The sequence below is a fragment of the Lactuca sativa genome, chromosome 1 (genome assembly GCF_002870075.4).
Source record: "Lactuca sativa cultivar Salinas chromosome 1, Lsat_Salinas_v11, whole genome shotgun sequence".
In the NCBI taxonomy this organism is placed as follows: Eukaryota; Viridiplantae; Streptophyta; class Magnoliopsida; order Asterales; family Asteraceae; genus Lactuca; species Lactuca sativa.
This window is the reverse complement of record NC_056623.2, coordinates 75459572-75476651: the sequence shown is the minus strand read 5'-3', so window position 1 is coordinate 75476651 and position 17080 is coordinate 75459572. Positions and strand designations below refer to the sequence as shown.

Genomic DNA, 17080 nt, shown 5'->3' with positions numbered 1-17080 from the left:
TCACTTGTAGTTTATTAAAATTACAACAATTTCGTTCATAATTATATCAGTTTTTTTTTGTTGCAAAGTTGATTTTTAAGTCACTAATCTAAGAGCATTGGGTGTGGGTAACAAGGTGCAACACCAAGTTGTGTCACATCACATGCTACTTAAGCTAATGGTGTTATGACACCAAGTAGAGAAATGGGCAACAAGATACAACACCAACTTTTTCAAAATAAATATTTTTATTTTTCTTTTTTTTTTCTTACTTTTTTTTCCATTTTATAATTTATTTTTTATTTATTTTGATTTATTTTAAATTGATACAAATATTTTTTAAATATAAATAATAAATAAAACATAATGTTTAAAAAGTATAAAAAAAAAAATAAAAATTTTTAAAGATTAAAATTAAAATAAAGACTAAATTACACATAATATCCAAAAAAAAAAAAAATAACATCCAAATTCAAAAAAAAAAAGACAACGCTATTCGTTATTGTTATTGTTACCATAGAAGATATAATCTGCCAAATCCTCTCGAAGTTGTCTGTGTTTATTTGCGTCCTGAATGTCAACAACGCGATGCAAATAATCTGTTGTTCCTGGTTGAAACTGAACGTGTCTGGGCTCTGTTGGGATATAGTGTGCAATATTTCTCCCTTTATCTTCTACTACCATGTTATGCATTATGATACATGCATACATGATATATCGTAAAGTTTCTAAATCCAATGGTCGTGCTGCATGTTCGACTATATGCCACTTCGGCTTCAGCACTCCAAAAGCACGTTCCACATCCTTACGTGCTCCTTCTTGTCTTCTCTTAAAAAATTTGTCTTGTTCTTCAACCGGGTGGCGGAATGCCTTCACGAATGTGGAATACTGAGGATATATTCAATTTGTAAGGTAATACCCATATTTGTATTCGTTTACATTCATCGTGAAAGGAGCATCTGGGGCTTTTCCATTCAAAAGATCGTCGAATATTGGCGACTGATCAAGAACGTTGACGTCGTTGTTGGAACCCGCAACCCCAAAAAATGCATGCCAAATCCATAAATCTTGAGAAGCGACAACCTCTAACACCAATGAAGGTGATCCGTGATGACCACTTGCGTATTGCCCTTTCCATGCTATCGAACAATTTTTCCATTTCCAATGTGTGCAATCAATACTTCCGATCATTCCGGGAAACCCATGACGTTCTTCATGCGCCACATACAATTCTTGCAAATCATGCAACGAAGGTTTCCGCAAATACACGTCTCTAAAAGTTTCAACAACACCCATTGACAATGTATACAAACTCTCTCTTGCGGTTCTTTCGGACATTCTCATATAGTCGTCCATGGTGTCGAGTGACTCCCCCATAGCCATCAAACGAATGGCCGCAGCACATTTCTGCAACGTTGTAAACCCCCGTCTATCTCAAGCATCATATCTTAATTGAAAAAATTTGTACCTAAACATAAATTAACTATAATTTAAAAATATATTGCATATGTTGTAAAATTAAAGAAACATGTAGCACATTTTTATTTATTTGGTATAAAAATATAATAAAAAATGATACCGGCTTTCCAAGGCGTTGACGATTCGTAAGAATACATCCCTACTCAAACGAAATCTTCTTTTGAAGTCCTTCGCCCCGTATACACAATTATCCGCAAAGTAATTGCGATATAGATGTTCGTGTCCTTCCTCGCGATTTCTGTTTAACATCGCACGTCTTGTTAGGAGCGGGGCTGAGTCTGGTTGTAGCAGGTCGGTAGTGTAATAATGATACATCATCCTAAAGAAAATATCGTCATCTGAATCATCGGACGAGTCGAAAGAATCCATATTTTTTTTGAAGATAATTGAAAGTATGTAGAGAGAAGAAGAGAAAGTGTGTGAAAATTTTAATAAAATGAGAGTATTTATAGGATAAAATATATTTTTTTTAATAATTAGCTTTTTTTCTCAAACCGTTGCAAACTCAAATGGTCATTTTCTTCTGTTTCTTCCCGTCGCCACGCCAACGAGAATCACCTCGACGAGATGCAACGAGCAGGAGGGGCGGTGTTCCCCCCGTTACGACGGCGTCGAGAGATGCCAGATCACCCGCGTCGAACCTCGATTGGACCCATACCGACTACTCTAAGTTTATTAAATTTTTTATAAAGACCATTTTGTCCGTGCACCAAATCTTGAAAATTATAATATAACACAATACCATTTTTTGCTCGTATTAACTAAACATTATAAATGAACCATGTAACAAAATTAACTAGGTTTTTAGTGTTTTGTAAAAATAATCATTTTGTTCTAAATTGGTCGACTGACCAAAAATATATAATATGTATTTTTTTTTTAATATTTTCTTTTTAAAAAACTCCTCTAGTTATGTTTTAAAAGTTCGTTTCAAGATGTTTAATATTTTTGTTTTACAATCAGGTATCTGATTCTAAGCTTTTATATCACATATTTTCCATTTGCTATAATGTTTTCAACTTTTTGTTAAATTTATTTAAAAAAAATTTTTATTTTTTTAAATTTCATATTTTGTTGATTGGATTTATACTTGTTTTTGAAATCTCGTAGTCCTTTCTCCAAGATACAAAATTTCAGTATGAAATCTGGAATTCCAAATCCATAATTTCAATCTAAAATTTATTTTGTTGTCAAAAAAATTTTTTTTTAGGTGTTTGGAATGACCTAATACGGACTTGTTAGTGATTTTTCAAAAGAAAATCTATTTAGTCCTTTTCTTTAATATTATCTTAACTGTGGTTAACTAGTTTAGTTATTTTTATAATTTATTTTTATTTACTGTGTTATTTCTCTATTAGTTTTAATTTTTTTTTAAATCTTTAAAGAAAAAACAAAAAATTAAGATGTTCGTTTTTTCGAAACTAAAAGTTTACTGATTACATCTGCACTTATCTGCAGTAGAAGAGGTAGAACAGACATATAAAAAATACAACAAGAAGTATGTTCGTTTTTTAACGTCTATAAGCTGCTGAAATAAACTGTAATTAATCATACAATAGTTAAAAATAATTTTAAATCAAATTTATTTTAGTTTTAAGCATATGTGCAAATTGAATATAAAGATAATTGTGATTATATAATTTTCAAATACGTTTATTTAAAATAATTAAACATAATAATTGGTAAATAATAATAACTTAGTGAACAACATGTTCATTTTGTTAAATTTTCCAAGCGATAGTTATTTCTGCGATTAGCTTTAATAGATTTGGTAAGTTTTGTGATTAAATTTATAGTTTATTAATATTTGGTTATAGATAATGTAATACAAAAAAAGTATTTATATAAATTTTATCAAATGGATTGGAAATTATGTAAAGTATACTTGAATTATTTATAACAACATTAATAATATTATTAAAATAATAAACATGTTGTTGAAAAATTAAAACAAATATATGTTGAATAAGTGGTTTGAAGACGAGGGTCCAGTGATGCACCGTGCAGCACACTCGCAACAATCTTTAAGTTATAACTCTTTTAAAAAAAACATGTGTGAAATGTCAGGTTATGTGTGTGTTCTGTGTGGCGCAGCCATAGTGGTCAAAAGTAATTTTAAAAAAATAAATAAATGCGTAAATCTTATCTATCAAAGAATGAAGTCTCGTGGTATTTATTAATCTAGATATCAATCTTCGATGCAAGAAGCTACGGTGACGACTCCAATGGTTTCAACCTCCATTATGACCCATCTTGTTTATTAGATCCACAGTTGTTACAATATGATACCCATTTTGTTTATTGAATCCATAGTCCAAAAATCGTCTTCAACAGTCTTCTTGATCTTAAAGATATACAAAAAATTATTCACAATTTGAATGAACATAAGTTTGGGACATGATGAAAAGTTGGAGAAAATACTGGAAGCGCTACCAGCAAAGTTGATGATGTGATCCTAAATATTAATTTGGACACTATGTCCCTATTTTGGCCACAACTAATTCACTGCATGTCCAATTGGGTTGATTTAAAAAACTACATAAAGGTAACTCAGTTTCTCACAACTCATATGATATCCTCATCTTCCTATTTGTCATAGATTTTACCCAGAATTTCATACAAGACAGATGATAACACCAGAAATGTCCATTTGCATACCTTGTCGGTGTTTTAGTCATAAGTTAAGCATCTTAACTCACATGCAGTTAACTCCAGGTTACATGGAAAGCTTATTCAATTTCTTATAGTTATCATGTTTAATTGTTTCTTCTAATTATTCACTTATTCCACTCATAAATCCATCCAAAATCGATGAAATTGTTACAAAAAACATGATGTTTACAAATTTTGACATCTAAAGATGTTTACATGCATCACCAACTCGTTCTCATCCTCTCGCCACGTTAAATGTTATTGCACCTCTAACCTCCAAGTAGTTGTTCTTAACCACTTCTTGCATTTTTTATTTCCCATAGTACATATTTATATAATTTAAACCCTTCTTACCACATGCTATTACCCTACGCAAAAGTGTTGAGTACATGAAAAAAGGCAAAAGTTCACTTACCATATAATAATATGTAAATGTAATCATTGCAACCAAGGCATGTAAGGCATGCTAAAACACTCATGTCACCTTCATCGCTAAAGCACGTGCAATTTATGTTTAATAAAAATTACGATGTTACATCATACTCCCTTTTTGCATGTCTATAGTGCTTCTGCATCTCTCTATTCACCAAGCACGACATATTTCACAAAATATTACTCCCATTTACAATTCATAAACCCATTTTGAGTCTAGGTTTTAAGGTATAATATATAAACACATGTCACATAACACATGGTATTTCTCACACTTTTTCTCATTTTCACCTAGCACATGTTAATACCCGGTCTTCATCTTTGATTCTGAGGAGGTTGTGGTACGGTCCTTGGAATGGTATTATTCGTATGCTAGGACAATTGAGTCGCCGGGGTTTTGATTTTTAGTCGTTTTCTCTAATGAGGATTAGAGATGGGAGACTTGCTCCTGGTATGATTTGTAGGTACATGATTTTCCTCTTACGGTGGTGTATCATCGGATCTTCGCTCTTGACAATCATATACATATTTCAGTCAAATATCGTGTGTCCTTAGGTTGGGAGGTAGAGTTTCTTCGACATGTTTTCAGTATTTTCTATCAGTGCTTACTTGGATAGTAAGATGTTGATTTCTGCAGGTAGTGAAGCTCAATGGAGTAATTTGGTTCCTATCAAGTTGAGTATTTTTTTTGTTGAGAGAGAGTCTTCAGATCAATCCTACCATAGAGAGACTTTCTTATAGGGGCATTGAAGTATAGCCATTTTTATGTCCTGTTTACTCATTGGCAGTGGAGTGAATTGATCATCTTTTCACATGTTGTTTGGACCTTTCTTAGGTTTTGGTTCGTATTGCACTTTGGTGGGGTGTGAAGCTTCCCAAGCAGATTTCTATCCATTCTTTGATTTCTTGGTCGAGCTCGTGTTGGTTGGTTGGTAGCCAACACAAGGCATTTGATGTGGTGGTTTTGACAGTTTTTCGGTGTTTGTGGAATTTTCATAAATGCATTGTTTTTTGGATGATTTTGTCTAAGAAATCATTGATCTTTGATGATGTGGTAGATATATCATTTTTGTGGATTTTCGATAGGTGCTCTAAGGATAGGCTGAGTTTGACTTCTTGGTTACAAAATCCACATTTTGCTTTCTTCTTTTGACATGTTTCTTTTCTAGCTCTTTGTTAATTTTTTAATAGATACTCGTCATTCCAAAAAATATTAGGCATTCTAAGCTTTAATAAATGAAGAAATCGGTGAACATTACAAAAAAAGACGTGTAAAGGGAAAAAAATATGCATGTTTATGAGGATTTTTTTATAGATTAATAAAAAAATGAATTTATTTGATAACCGGTTTCAAGCCTTTGTAATCATAACTTTATATATGTAAATATAAAAGTTGGTTATTAGGTTACTAGAGTTCGGTTAGATTCGAACTAGTTCTTTATCGGATTTTTATATAAGATTAATCTGGCTAACGTAAATAAACAAATAACCATGAAAAAAAATATCTCATAATGAATTCGAATAAAACATAAAAAAAACTAATAAAAAAAATAAAACTAAATAAATAAAGCAGTAATAAATATTAAGATAAAATAATATAGTTTAAATAATTAAATAAAAAATCAAAAGAAATCAATAATTATATTATTAATATAAGCAAAAAAATAGAACAAAAAATAGATGTCAATAATATGACAAGAGGGTTTTTTTTAAAAGATTTTTGGAGTTTTTTATGATATCATTTATTATAAATAGTAGTAATACTAATCATGGGAATAAATATATTTATAAAAATTAGATAAAATTTCACAAATGATCATAACGAGGTTTTTAAGCTACGTGTTGTGGCGAAAGTTTGTAGAATAACTTTTTTTGTTATTACGATATAATATATTTTTTGATGTATTGTGACATAATTACACTTCAAAAACGCTATAAAATTGAATAAAATATGATTTATTAAGATTAAATAAACATTTATCTTACCTCCTTTGGTGGATATATGTGAATTTCTTTAATAGTAGATGACGTAGATGCAATGTTCCCACAACCCCTCACATAAACACAGTTCAGGTTCATGGTGATTGGAAATGAGAGCAGAGACAAGACGAGGCTACATTTCAGTTGAGAATGGTCAGAAAGGGTAGGAAATGCATGAAGTGGGATTTTCTTTTAAACCTTAAATAAGAAACTGAAAACATATGAGATTGAGGTTATGTTTGAAAATGAGAATATGAAGGGGCTTTTGAACCCCACACTATCAAACTGTTTTTGAGATTTCACTTTAAGTGAACATTTATAAAATATTGTGTCTCATGAAGCCTTGACCCAGTTTACTCGAAACCCGTTGGGGTAACCCGATTAACACGCCTACCTATGTCATTAACATGTACAATACTCTAATAAGAAATAATTATAAAATACAATAGCGTAATAAAAATATTTAAAAATATAGTGCCCTACTAATAGCTACATAGCAATGTCATCAAAATTACAAAGTATTTTTATTGATGTAATCAAATAGATTTTTCAAAGTACGCTGACAATAAGAAAAAAAATGTAAACTCTTATAAGCAATGTATTTTATCTTTTACTCACCTCAAAGAGAAAGAAAGTGGAAACTCTCACTATTTTATACTTCAGGTACCGGTCTTTGTGGGATTGATTTTCTTTTGTAACTTCTAAATACATGTGTTGTTGCCTCCTTCCAATAGAATTGCCACTATTTTCCATGTATTTGATGTGTTTACATACCCAAATAAAAATTTTCACCAAAATTTGCTCAAAAGAAGTATATTTATAAGTAGATGTCAATCATTTTAGCAATTAATGGGTCATACATATACTCCATGTGTTTTAACAATTTCAGTCAGCAATTAAAAATTGAGCAAAATTTTTGAAATTAGTCATGAGTCTGCAAAAAAATAATAATAAAAAAAAAATTGTAGTTTTGTACCTCAGGCAGATGAAAAGCAATTTACAAAACTTATTCGTATATTTTTGGTTTACCGTCAAATAAAAATCAATGTTGTTTTTTTTTCACTAACTTGTGATAGCTAAAATGTCCATTTCTTTTTTGTATTCCACTTCCTACAATCTACATAGTAATGAGCAAAAACCAAGGCATTTTAATGTACCTAGGCTTGTCTCTTGTGAACACTTAGAACAAGAAAATAATTTAGATTTCTTACAAAATATATAGTTTAAACATTCCAATAATACCATTGCTACTGTCCTACATGCTACTCGTATCTTTAATGTGCATAATATGTAGACTTTTACAATAAAATCATTACATAAAAATAAACTATTTATATGTTTTCATCAAAAATTGACTGTTTACATCATGAAACCTGTTAGGTTTATACACAAACCTATAATAGTATTTGCTTATCAAGAATAATTTAGAAGGTAATACTTTTACAAAATGACAAAAAAATCAACCTACAAAATTAAGTAAGTAATTAAATTATATAAAAAAAGATTAATTACTATTTTATTTGTTAGTATATTGGTTAAAATTAGATTGATGACTTATAAATTGTAAGCCGGAACATATTTATTATGGGCTTTCTTGTGTGTTGAGAAAGAATGTAGAGCATGCCCTCAAGTCTTTTAAATATGGAAAAATAAAAATGTAGTAAAGCATAGTAATATCACTATAGAGTGATGTGCTCTTATGTACAGGAGACTAACATTTGTTAAATGTTAGAGTTTATAATTCTTTTTGTTTTTTTTCCTAATATAGTCCTTATGAAACTTTTTTTTGCATGGATGGTCATTTTGGAGCAAACCTTGCACGCAAATGGTTCTTATGACTAACTTTGTTAACTCGTTCCGTTAAGTGTTTGTGAAATGACGAAATACCCTTTGTTTTTACACAAATATAGTCATTATGGCTCCATATCTATCTCTCTCTCTCTCTCTCTCTCTCTCAAAAGAACACAGACAATAAAAAAACTCACACTCTTTCTCCTTGTTCTTCCTTCCCCTTCGTTCCGCCCTCCCAATCGTTCTGAATTCCTTTGTTTTTCTCTAGTTACCACCATCCATCATCGACACTATCGTTGACCCACTTATGGGTTTGGGGTTTAATGGTGATGTGCATGACACTAGGGTATGTTTAGAGCCCGAGCATGTCGATTCTGAAATAGCCAATGTTGTAGAAGGTGGCTTGAAGGGAACAAATGTGGAATACAACAACATCAAAAAATGCCCAAACTCTAGGTAAAAAAATCGACCATGGCTTGAAGGGAAAAATCCATGGTCGATTTATTATACGACAACATGTGTACCAGGTTGTTTGATTGTGAAGGCGCATCTATCAACTCTAGGTCAAAAAATGCCCAAACTCATAATGGAGAAACCAAACCCAAATTCAAACATCAAAAACATATTGGTTTGTTGCATCGATTTTTTTATCCACCAACAAAACATATTGGTTTGTTTAATCGATTTTCTTATGGGATTTTTGCATCACAAACCATTACTAGAGTTTTTATGGAAATAAGGCTGCGATGAGGGGGCAGTTCGACATGTTTTCTTGTGAGATATCAGACTCCACCCCCCCCCCCCCCCCCATCATGATTCCCTCTAATGAGTTAATGTTGTTCCACCGGTAACCTACGATTTCATCACCATTAACCCAAACACTACCACCAACTATTCCCTCCAACCCTAACCCTTAGTTGCGTTCTTTGTGATTCCCCCACCCATTGTCGTTGGCAATCCATAGCCACCACTGAACACCTTTGTTCTCCACTTATGTTTGCATGTAATAGATCTACATTAGGATGAGCAGTTGTAGTGAACTTAACGCCGAAAAGGATCTGCATCACAAGGTTGGGGAACACATAAATGGATGTCTATTTTGTTTCAATGGTGAATCAGGTTTTATTTGATTTTAGAAACCCAATTTGATTTTGGTGTTGGTTTTAAATTTTGATTTGGTCTAGTTTGTTTCAATGGTGAATCGAGATTTATTTTGACATTGTGTTAACGTTTTATAAACATTTTGATACAATTTTGATGTTGGTTTTGGTTTTAATTTCATCATTTTTATTTGATGTTGAGAGAGAGAGAGAGAGAGAGAGAAAGAAAGAGAGAGAGTCATAAGGACTATTTATGTGTAAAAAGACAAAAAATATTTTCATCATTTCATGAGCACTTAACATAATTTGTTTACAAAGTTAGTCATAAAGACCATTTATGTGTAATGTTTGCTCCAAATGGACCATCCATACAAAAAAAAGTTTCATAATAATGGAGGGTGTACCCATCTTTCATCACTTGCTTTTTTAGAGTCACATCAGTTTTCCATTCACTTATCTTTTACTCACCAAAAGGCAGAAAATCGTCATCTTTCACTACCTTTCATTTTTTTTAAATAAAAATAATTTAATTTTAAGCTTTATAATTCAAAAATAAATATAATTCCTTAAAAATGATTAATAAACATTAAAATTAATTAAAACTAGTAAAGAGGCCGCGGCTACACCGTTTTTAGGGTAATTTGGGAAAAATCGGCAAACTTTAAAAGATATGTGCTGAAATTGTAAATCACCACAAATAGGGGAGAAAGTCGACAACCCCTAAAATTAGATTTCAAAAGTGTACAACCAAAAGAATGGACACTGCTGGCGAAAATTCAAAAATGTTGTGGCAATAATGTTAAAGTTGCCAAAGTTGGGAAAATATGGTGACAAAATTCAAAAGGAGTTTTTTTTAATGTCAAAATGTAAAAGTTTTTAGTACAAGGACGAAAAGCGTTAAATTCATAAAAGATTTGTGGCAAAAACATCAAAAATGTAAAAATTTTGACTGTAAGGACTAAAAGTGTCAAACTCACTAAAGTTTTGTGGCAAAACCCAAAAAGCAGAAAAATTTAATGAGAACGCAAAAATATAAAAGTTTTGAATTTAAGGGCTAAAAGTGTTAAATGCACCAAAGATTTGTGGTAAAAACCTAAATGCCAAAAAGATACTATCAAAATCTGGATATTAACACAAAATACCCAAATATACTTGAAGGACCATTTTTGCCAAAAAATCCACTTTACCATTGCTAAGAATCATCTCCATAATATAATATATATATATATATATATATATATATATATATATATATATATATATATATATATATATATATATATATATGTATATTAATAAAAGTATTTCATTGCTTAAAAATGTAAATAAATAAAATATCAATATTCAAAAGAAAAACAAGATTCAAAAAACACAACCTAGATTTATAAAAAAAACATAGAAAACATAATTAAAAATTACATAATATCCAAAAAAAATACGTCATTATGAATCGTCGTCTTCATCATCGTCATCGCCATCCTCGCTCGAATCCTCCACAAATATATCTAAATCTTCATTTAATTCGTCAAACAAATCATCGTTCCAATACTCTGACTAGGGTTGTACGTGAACCCTGTAAATGTGCTCCACTAAATCCACACGAAGGGAGTGATAAATGTCGTGATCATGTGCTTCTCTTATATTTGACACATACTCTTGTGTAGCAACAGTTACTCATTTGATGTTTGGCAAAACTTCGTTTTCATCGTATCGACATATCATTCTCCCTTCATCTTCTAAAATCATATTATGTAATATGATGCACGTGTATATTATGTGTTGCAACCTTTTCACTTCATAAGATCGTTCCCCGACTTATAGTATTTGCCAACGCCACTTGAGCACACCAAATTTCGCTCCACGTCCTTCTTAGTTGACTCTTGTGCATGCTTAAACTTTTTTACTTTTGCATCGCTCGGACATGTGAATGATTTCACAAAAACATATAAGGTGGGACATATCCTGTTAGTAAGATAGTACTTGCGATTATATGCTACCCCATTTGCTTCAAACGGTACATCGTGCGACGTTCAAAGGTAAATGTCGTTGAATATCAGCGACTGGTCTAGAACATTGATGTCGTTGCTTGCACCAGCTGGACCAAAGAATGATTGTCATATCCAAAAATCATATGATGTGATTGTTTCTAAAACAATCGTTGACTCTCTATAATTGTCTCTCATGTATTGACTACGTCATGTGTTGGGGCACAATGCCCAAGACCAATGCATATAATCGATACTACCTAACATTCCCAGGAGCTCATGCTTATTTTCATGCACCGTGTACAATTAGTGGACATCGTTGATGGTTGGTTTACGCAATATTGTTGCTTGTAAATCAAAGTAATAGTTTCGCAAACTTGTACTTACTATCATGTGTGGTACGCTCAGACATCCGTAAATACTCGTCCCATTTGTCTGCCCCCAAGTCGTATACTAACTAAGAATTGCAGTTATGCATTTTTGAATTGGAGAAAAACCTTGTTTGCGTCTCGTATCTCGCTTCCATTGGAAAAATTGAAATCGGTCTTCCAAATCTCCAACAATACATAAAAATAACTCTTTCCTCATCCGAAACCTTCGTCGAAACTTTTCAGCGTACACGATGTTGTCTACAAAATAGTCTTCTATAAGACACTTATGTCCGGCTTCACGATTTCTCCTCAACGGAGGTCTTCTTATTTAAGGTCGTGAACGTGAACTTTAACCTTGTCGGTTTTGGAAATACATCATTGTTTTTGCCATGATGAAACCGACAAATAATGTCTCTTCATGCGCCATCGAATGATGATGATGATGACATTTTGGTTGAGTGAATATTTTTAGAGAATATGTAGAAATAAGTGTGAAAATTATGTTAGGTTTGTTTGGTATTTATAGAGTGGTAAATGTATTAAAAAAATAATTTTCAAAAATTTATTGTTGTAGTCATTGAAAAACAAAAGTTTTTTCTTTTAATGTTATCGTTGGAAATAAAAATAAAAAAATAAATAAATAAAAAGACCAATGAAATGAAGAGAAGAGGTGGGGTAGCCTCCCCTCACTCTAATCTTGCATCACCTTCCCTACAACGCTCGTGTTGTATCCCGACTGTGTTCCAACCCCCGTACCACCTTCCCAGCCACGCACCATCTACCCTAAGGAGTATATTAAAGAAACTAAAAAAGAATTAGAACTATTTGTGAAATTTTGTCTATAGATTATTCGAATTTCTAACTCACACATCATTTAATCTACTTATAAAATTGATTTATAGAATTAGCACAATACCCCTTGGACATATAAATCTTATTTATACTAAATAAAATGGTTTATTTTAATATTTAAATTATTATTGTTGTTTTTGTTTTTAATTAAAAAAATAATAATAGTAATGACATAACTCAGGTGAGATTTTATGAATGGTGTTTTGATCATAGTATAGAAAAGAAACACTTAAAAATGTTAAGACTAAAAATGTAATTATTCGTTTTCGTAAAATAAAAGAACTTAAATGTGAACTTTTAAACGTAACTTTGTTATGAAAATTAAATTTTATGTTTAATGAAATTTTAGTTTTTATCTTTTTATTATTGTATACTATGCGATTTTTTTTGGATACCCACTTATTTTTAGTGGCTTCATTGCCTTAGTAATAAAAAAGTGGAGTTTAATATATGCAACTTATATACAATAATTTTTTTAAAATGTATACTCTATCATTTCGTCTACATCTTTAAATTTTATAGAATAAATAAAAAGTCATTTTATTATTTCTACAAATTTCAAAAATTCATCTTTCATTCTTGTCGACTTATAAATTTTAAAGAATAGTTTATCATTTTACTCTACAACCTTTTAAAATACTAAAGCATAAATAAAATACTAAAGCATAAAGTGGCATTATGGTAGGATAAGTGGGGCGTTTGTTTAATTATAATAACAAATATAATAATAGGAAAAGAAGAGATAAAAAATGAAAAGCAAAATCTTTTTATTCCACATATGGAGATATGTAATGAAAAATCTTCCATTGATTTTGATATCAAATAAAGTTTTATAATTAGTACTATGGTTTGAAAAATATCTTATTTTGAGAATTTTCATGGAAAACGAAACCTCATTTGTCCTTATGGTTTGTAAAATTTCATGAATGTCCTCTTATCATTAAATCTAACCTTTTAGCTATTAGACTTTATGAAAAAAAAAAAATTACCATTGTACCAAATTTACGATATACTACAAACCTCAAAGACCATTTGTGTAATTTTGTAAATTTAAAATTTTATATATATATATATATATATATATATATATATATATATATATATATATATATATATATATATATATATATATATAATTTTAGTTGTTTATAGTTTTTCTAATATTTTTTAGTTATGATTCGAGTAAATGAAAAAAAAACTTTAGTGTAAAATATCGTAACAACGTATTTTGTTGAGTCCAATTCTTATTATTTTTTTATTTTTATAATTTTTTATTTTTTATTTTAGTCTATTATCAAATTGAAAAATATTATCCTGAATTTAAACTATTGATATCTCATATAAAAATAAGATTTAATTTGCAAGTTATATTTTAAAAATATTAGCTAGTTTTCCTATTTTAATAATTATAAATCGCAAATATCACACATTGAAAAATAAATTCTTAATAGACAAACCATTTGATTTTTTAAATTCTAAATTGTTATAACATATATAAAGTAACCACTAAAGAAGTAAAAAATATAAAGAAAAAATGACCGAAATTACAAATACAAATATAATTTTTTATTTATTTGAATCAAAATAAAAAAAATATATATAAAAATCATAAATAACCAAAAAAAACTAAGAAAACTCAAACACCAAAATTATAATATACTCCAATGTATTCATACATTTTACACTTTTTGAAAAAGATCAAAAAAATTATCATATTGATGAAAAATAAAACGAAAGAACTGAAAAATAAAAATGTGAAAAAATTAAAAAATAATACGAAAAAAAACCAAATAAAAAATGAAAATATTTAAAAATAAATTAATATACTAAGAGTATATTACAATTTTTGTGTTTGAGTTTTTGTTTTTCTATTTTTTATTATTTGAATCAAAATAAATAAATAAAATAGAAGAATAATAGATAACTAAAATTATTTTTAAAAAATAGAAAACAAAAGGTGAAATACTGATAATAATAAATGTAAACATAAAGTTGATAATGATATTAATTATGGAGCATCTAAGTAAAAAACATGAACAGTAAAAATAAAATAAAAATAAATAAAAAAAACATTAACGCTTCAATTCACAAATAAGAAAAATTAAAAAAAAAAACGGTTTCGACATGGTTTATCGAATTTAAGTTTATTTATGTGAATCAAAATAAATAAACCATAAATAACTAAAATTATAAAATAAAAATAGAAAACAAAATACCATAAAGATATAAAAAAAAAGTTATCAATTACACAAATGGTCCTTGAGGTTTGTACTATAATACAAATTTGGTTTTCTATATACAAAATTTCAAATTTATAAAATTACACAAATGGTCCTTGAGGTTTGTAATATAATACAATTTTGGTATAACGGTAAAAGAGTTTTTTTTTTTCATAAAAATCTAACAACTAAAAAGTTAAGTTTAACGGCAAGAGGGTCATTCATTAAATTTTGCAAGCCAAAAGGACCAATGACGTGATGTTTTTTCATAAAATTCCTCAAAATGAGATATTTTGCAAACCACATGGACCAATTATTCAGACTCTGGAGGATATGTTGCGTGTGTGCGTGTTGGATTTTGGTGGGAGTTGGGATACGTATTTTCCATTAGCGAAATTTTCGTATAACAATAGTTATCACGCTAGCATTGATCGACCTCTTTTCGAGATACTCTACGGAAGGAAATGCATAACCCTGATTTGTTGGGGCGAGGTCGGTCAGTGAGTCATGGGGAGTACCGAGGTGGTGCTCAAGTTCACTGAGCTGATTTAGCAGGTTTGAAGTAGGCTTCAGAAAACTCATAGTCGGTAGAAGAGTTATGCTGACAGTCGTCGGTCAGACTTGGAGTTCCAAGTGGGAGATATAGTTCACCAGAATGTGTCACCTCGGAAAGGTGTCATTCGGTTCAGGAAGCGGGACAAGCTAGTCCCCAATTATATTGGTCATTTCAGGGTTTTGGCATGGGTGGGCCAAGTTGCATATCGTCTTGATCTTCCAACCAATCTTAGTCAGATTCATAGCACATTTCATGTCTCTCAGTTGTGGAAATGTTAAGTGGATGATTCCGCACCTGTACCTTTAGAGGATATTAATAGGAGTGTGCAAAAAACCCGCAAAACCAAAAAACCGAGCCGAACCGCCCAATCCGAAACCGAAATTATATTGAGAGGTCGGTGACAATTTTAGATCGAAGGATGAAACCCTTGAGCAATAAAGTTGTGGAGTTGATAAAGGTGTCGTTGTAGCACCGTAAGGGGTCAGAGTGGATGTAGGAGCCTGAGGAGGAGATGGGGGATCACTATCCAGAGTTTTTTCGGGACAACGGATTTCGAGGACGAAGTCTGATCCAAGTGGGGGAAAATTGTAACGCCCTATGGTTCCAAAGTAGTATTCATTTTTAATCATGTATTTAATTATTTTAATCATTTAAGTTATTGTTGGGCTTTGAGGATTGGGCCTTCATGAGTGGTCTTCGTTGAGGTCGTACACTGGGCGTAAGCCTGGTTGTAACGTCCGTAGATATGGGCTAGTCAATTTAGAGATAATAGGGGTCGAAAACGACTTTTCGACGAAAGATTATTTAGAAAAAATAATCTTAACCAAGTTTTATAATATGTCTCAAAGGTTCCGTACATATAAAGAACGCCGAAATCCGAGTTATAACGAAGAAGTTATGACCCGTCGAAGTTTTACGGCAAAACCGGCACGACACCGGGAGACGTAAGTAGTGAATTTTTGATAAACGACTTTTTAGCCTTACCGATCCAAATAAAAATTGTAGTATATGTTAAACCGAGAACATACAAAAAAAAGAACGCCCAAATCTGACTTCGTATGAAGAAGTTATGAATTTTCTAAGATTTGGATAGCAGTGCACGGCCCGAAACTCGAATTTTAGTTCGAGCGGTTTTTGGCTTACGCAACCTTATTGAGAGTTGAAGATCTCATTAATAGGAACTCAACGGTAAAAATACAGACGAAAACGGAGTCCGTATAAAGGAGTTACGAATTATTCGCAGTCATTTAACAGTCTAAACTCCTCCTACTGTTAAATTTAAGATCGGTCGAGAATTAGCTGACGGAGTCTAAATGAAAGTTGTAGATCTTGTTTCTACCTACGCTTGGATATAAATAACGTCAAAAACGGAGCTCGTACGCGAAAGTTATGAATTTTTGAAAATTGGTTGTTTTACCCCTGTATGCGATGCCATGTGTCAGCACCAGGCTGCGCCTGGCTGTAGCCAGTCTGGCTCACGATGTGAATATTAAAAACTCACGACGTGAACCTTCCTCCAGCCCCTATAAATAAGTGGTGATGCCTCCATTCATTCCTCACACCTCCCCTCACTTCCCTTTCTCTAGAACTTCTCTCTAGCCCCGACACCCCCCGAAAAGCCTAAGGAACCTCCCTAGCACGAGGCGGAAGCCTCGGAGTACCCGACGGCTCTGAGAAGAAGAGC

At 31.2% G+C, this 17080-nt stretch overlaps 1 protein-coding gene across 1 annotated transcript; it reads right to left on the bottom strand.

Annotated features, from left to right (window-relative positions):
* Positions 1–471: 471 nt before the first annotated feature.
* On the bottom strand, positions 472–1356 carry LOC111918485 (protein ALP1-like). Its single transcript, XM_052765992.1, has 2 exons — positions 919–1356; positions 472–867 (listed from the first exon to the last, which is right to left on the bottom strand). Exons 1-2 carry the CDS (start codon positions 1354–1356, stop codon positions 472–474), a joined length of 834 nt encoding a protein of 277 aa, XP_052621952.1.
* Positions 1357–17080: the final 15724 nt, after the last annotated feature.

What these genes read in the sequence shown, in the direction of transcription:
- LOC111918485 (XM_052765992.1), bottom strand. Translation starts at nt 1,356, where the DNA reads ATGGGGGAGTCACTCGACACCATGGACGACTATATGAGAATGTCCGAA. An exon ending in ATGCTCCTTTCACGATGAAT is followed by an intron (nt 868 to 918) that starts GTAAACGAATAC and finishes ATATATCCTCAG; the next exon opens with TATTCCACATTCGTGAAGGC.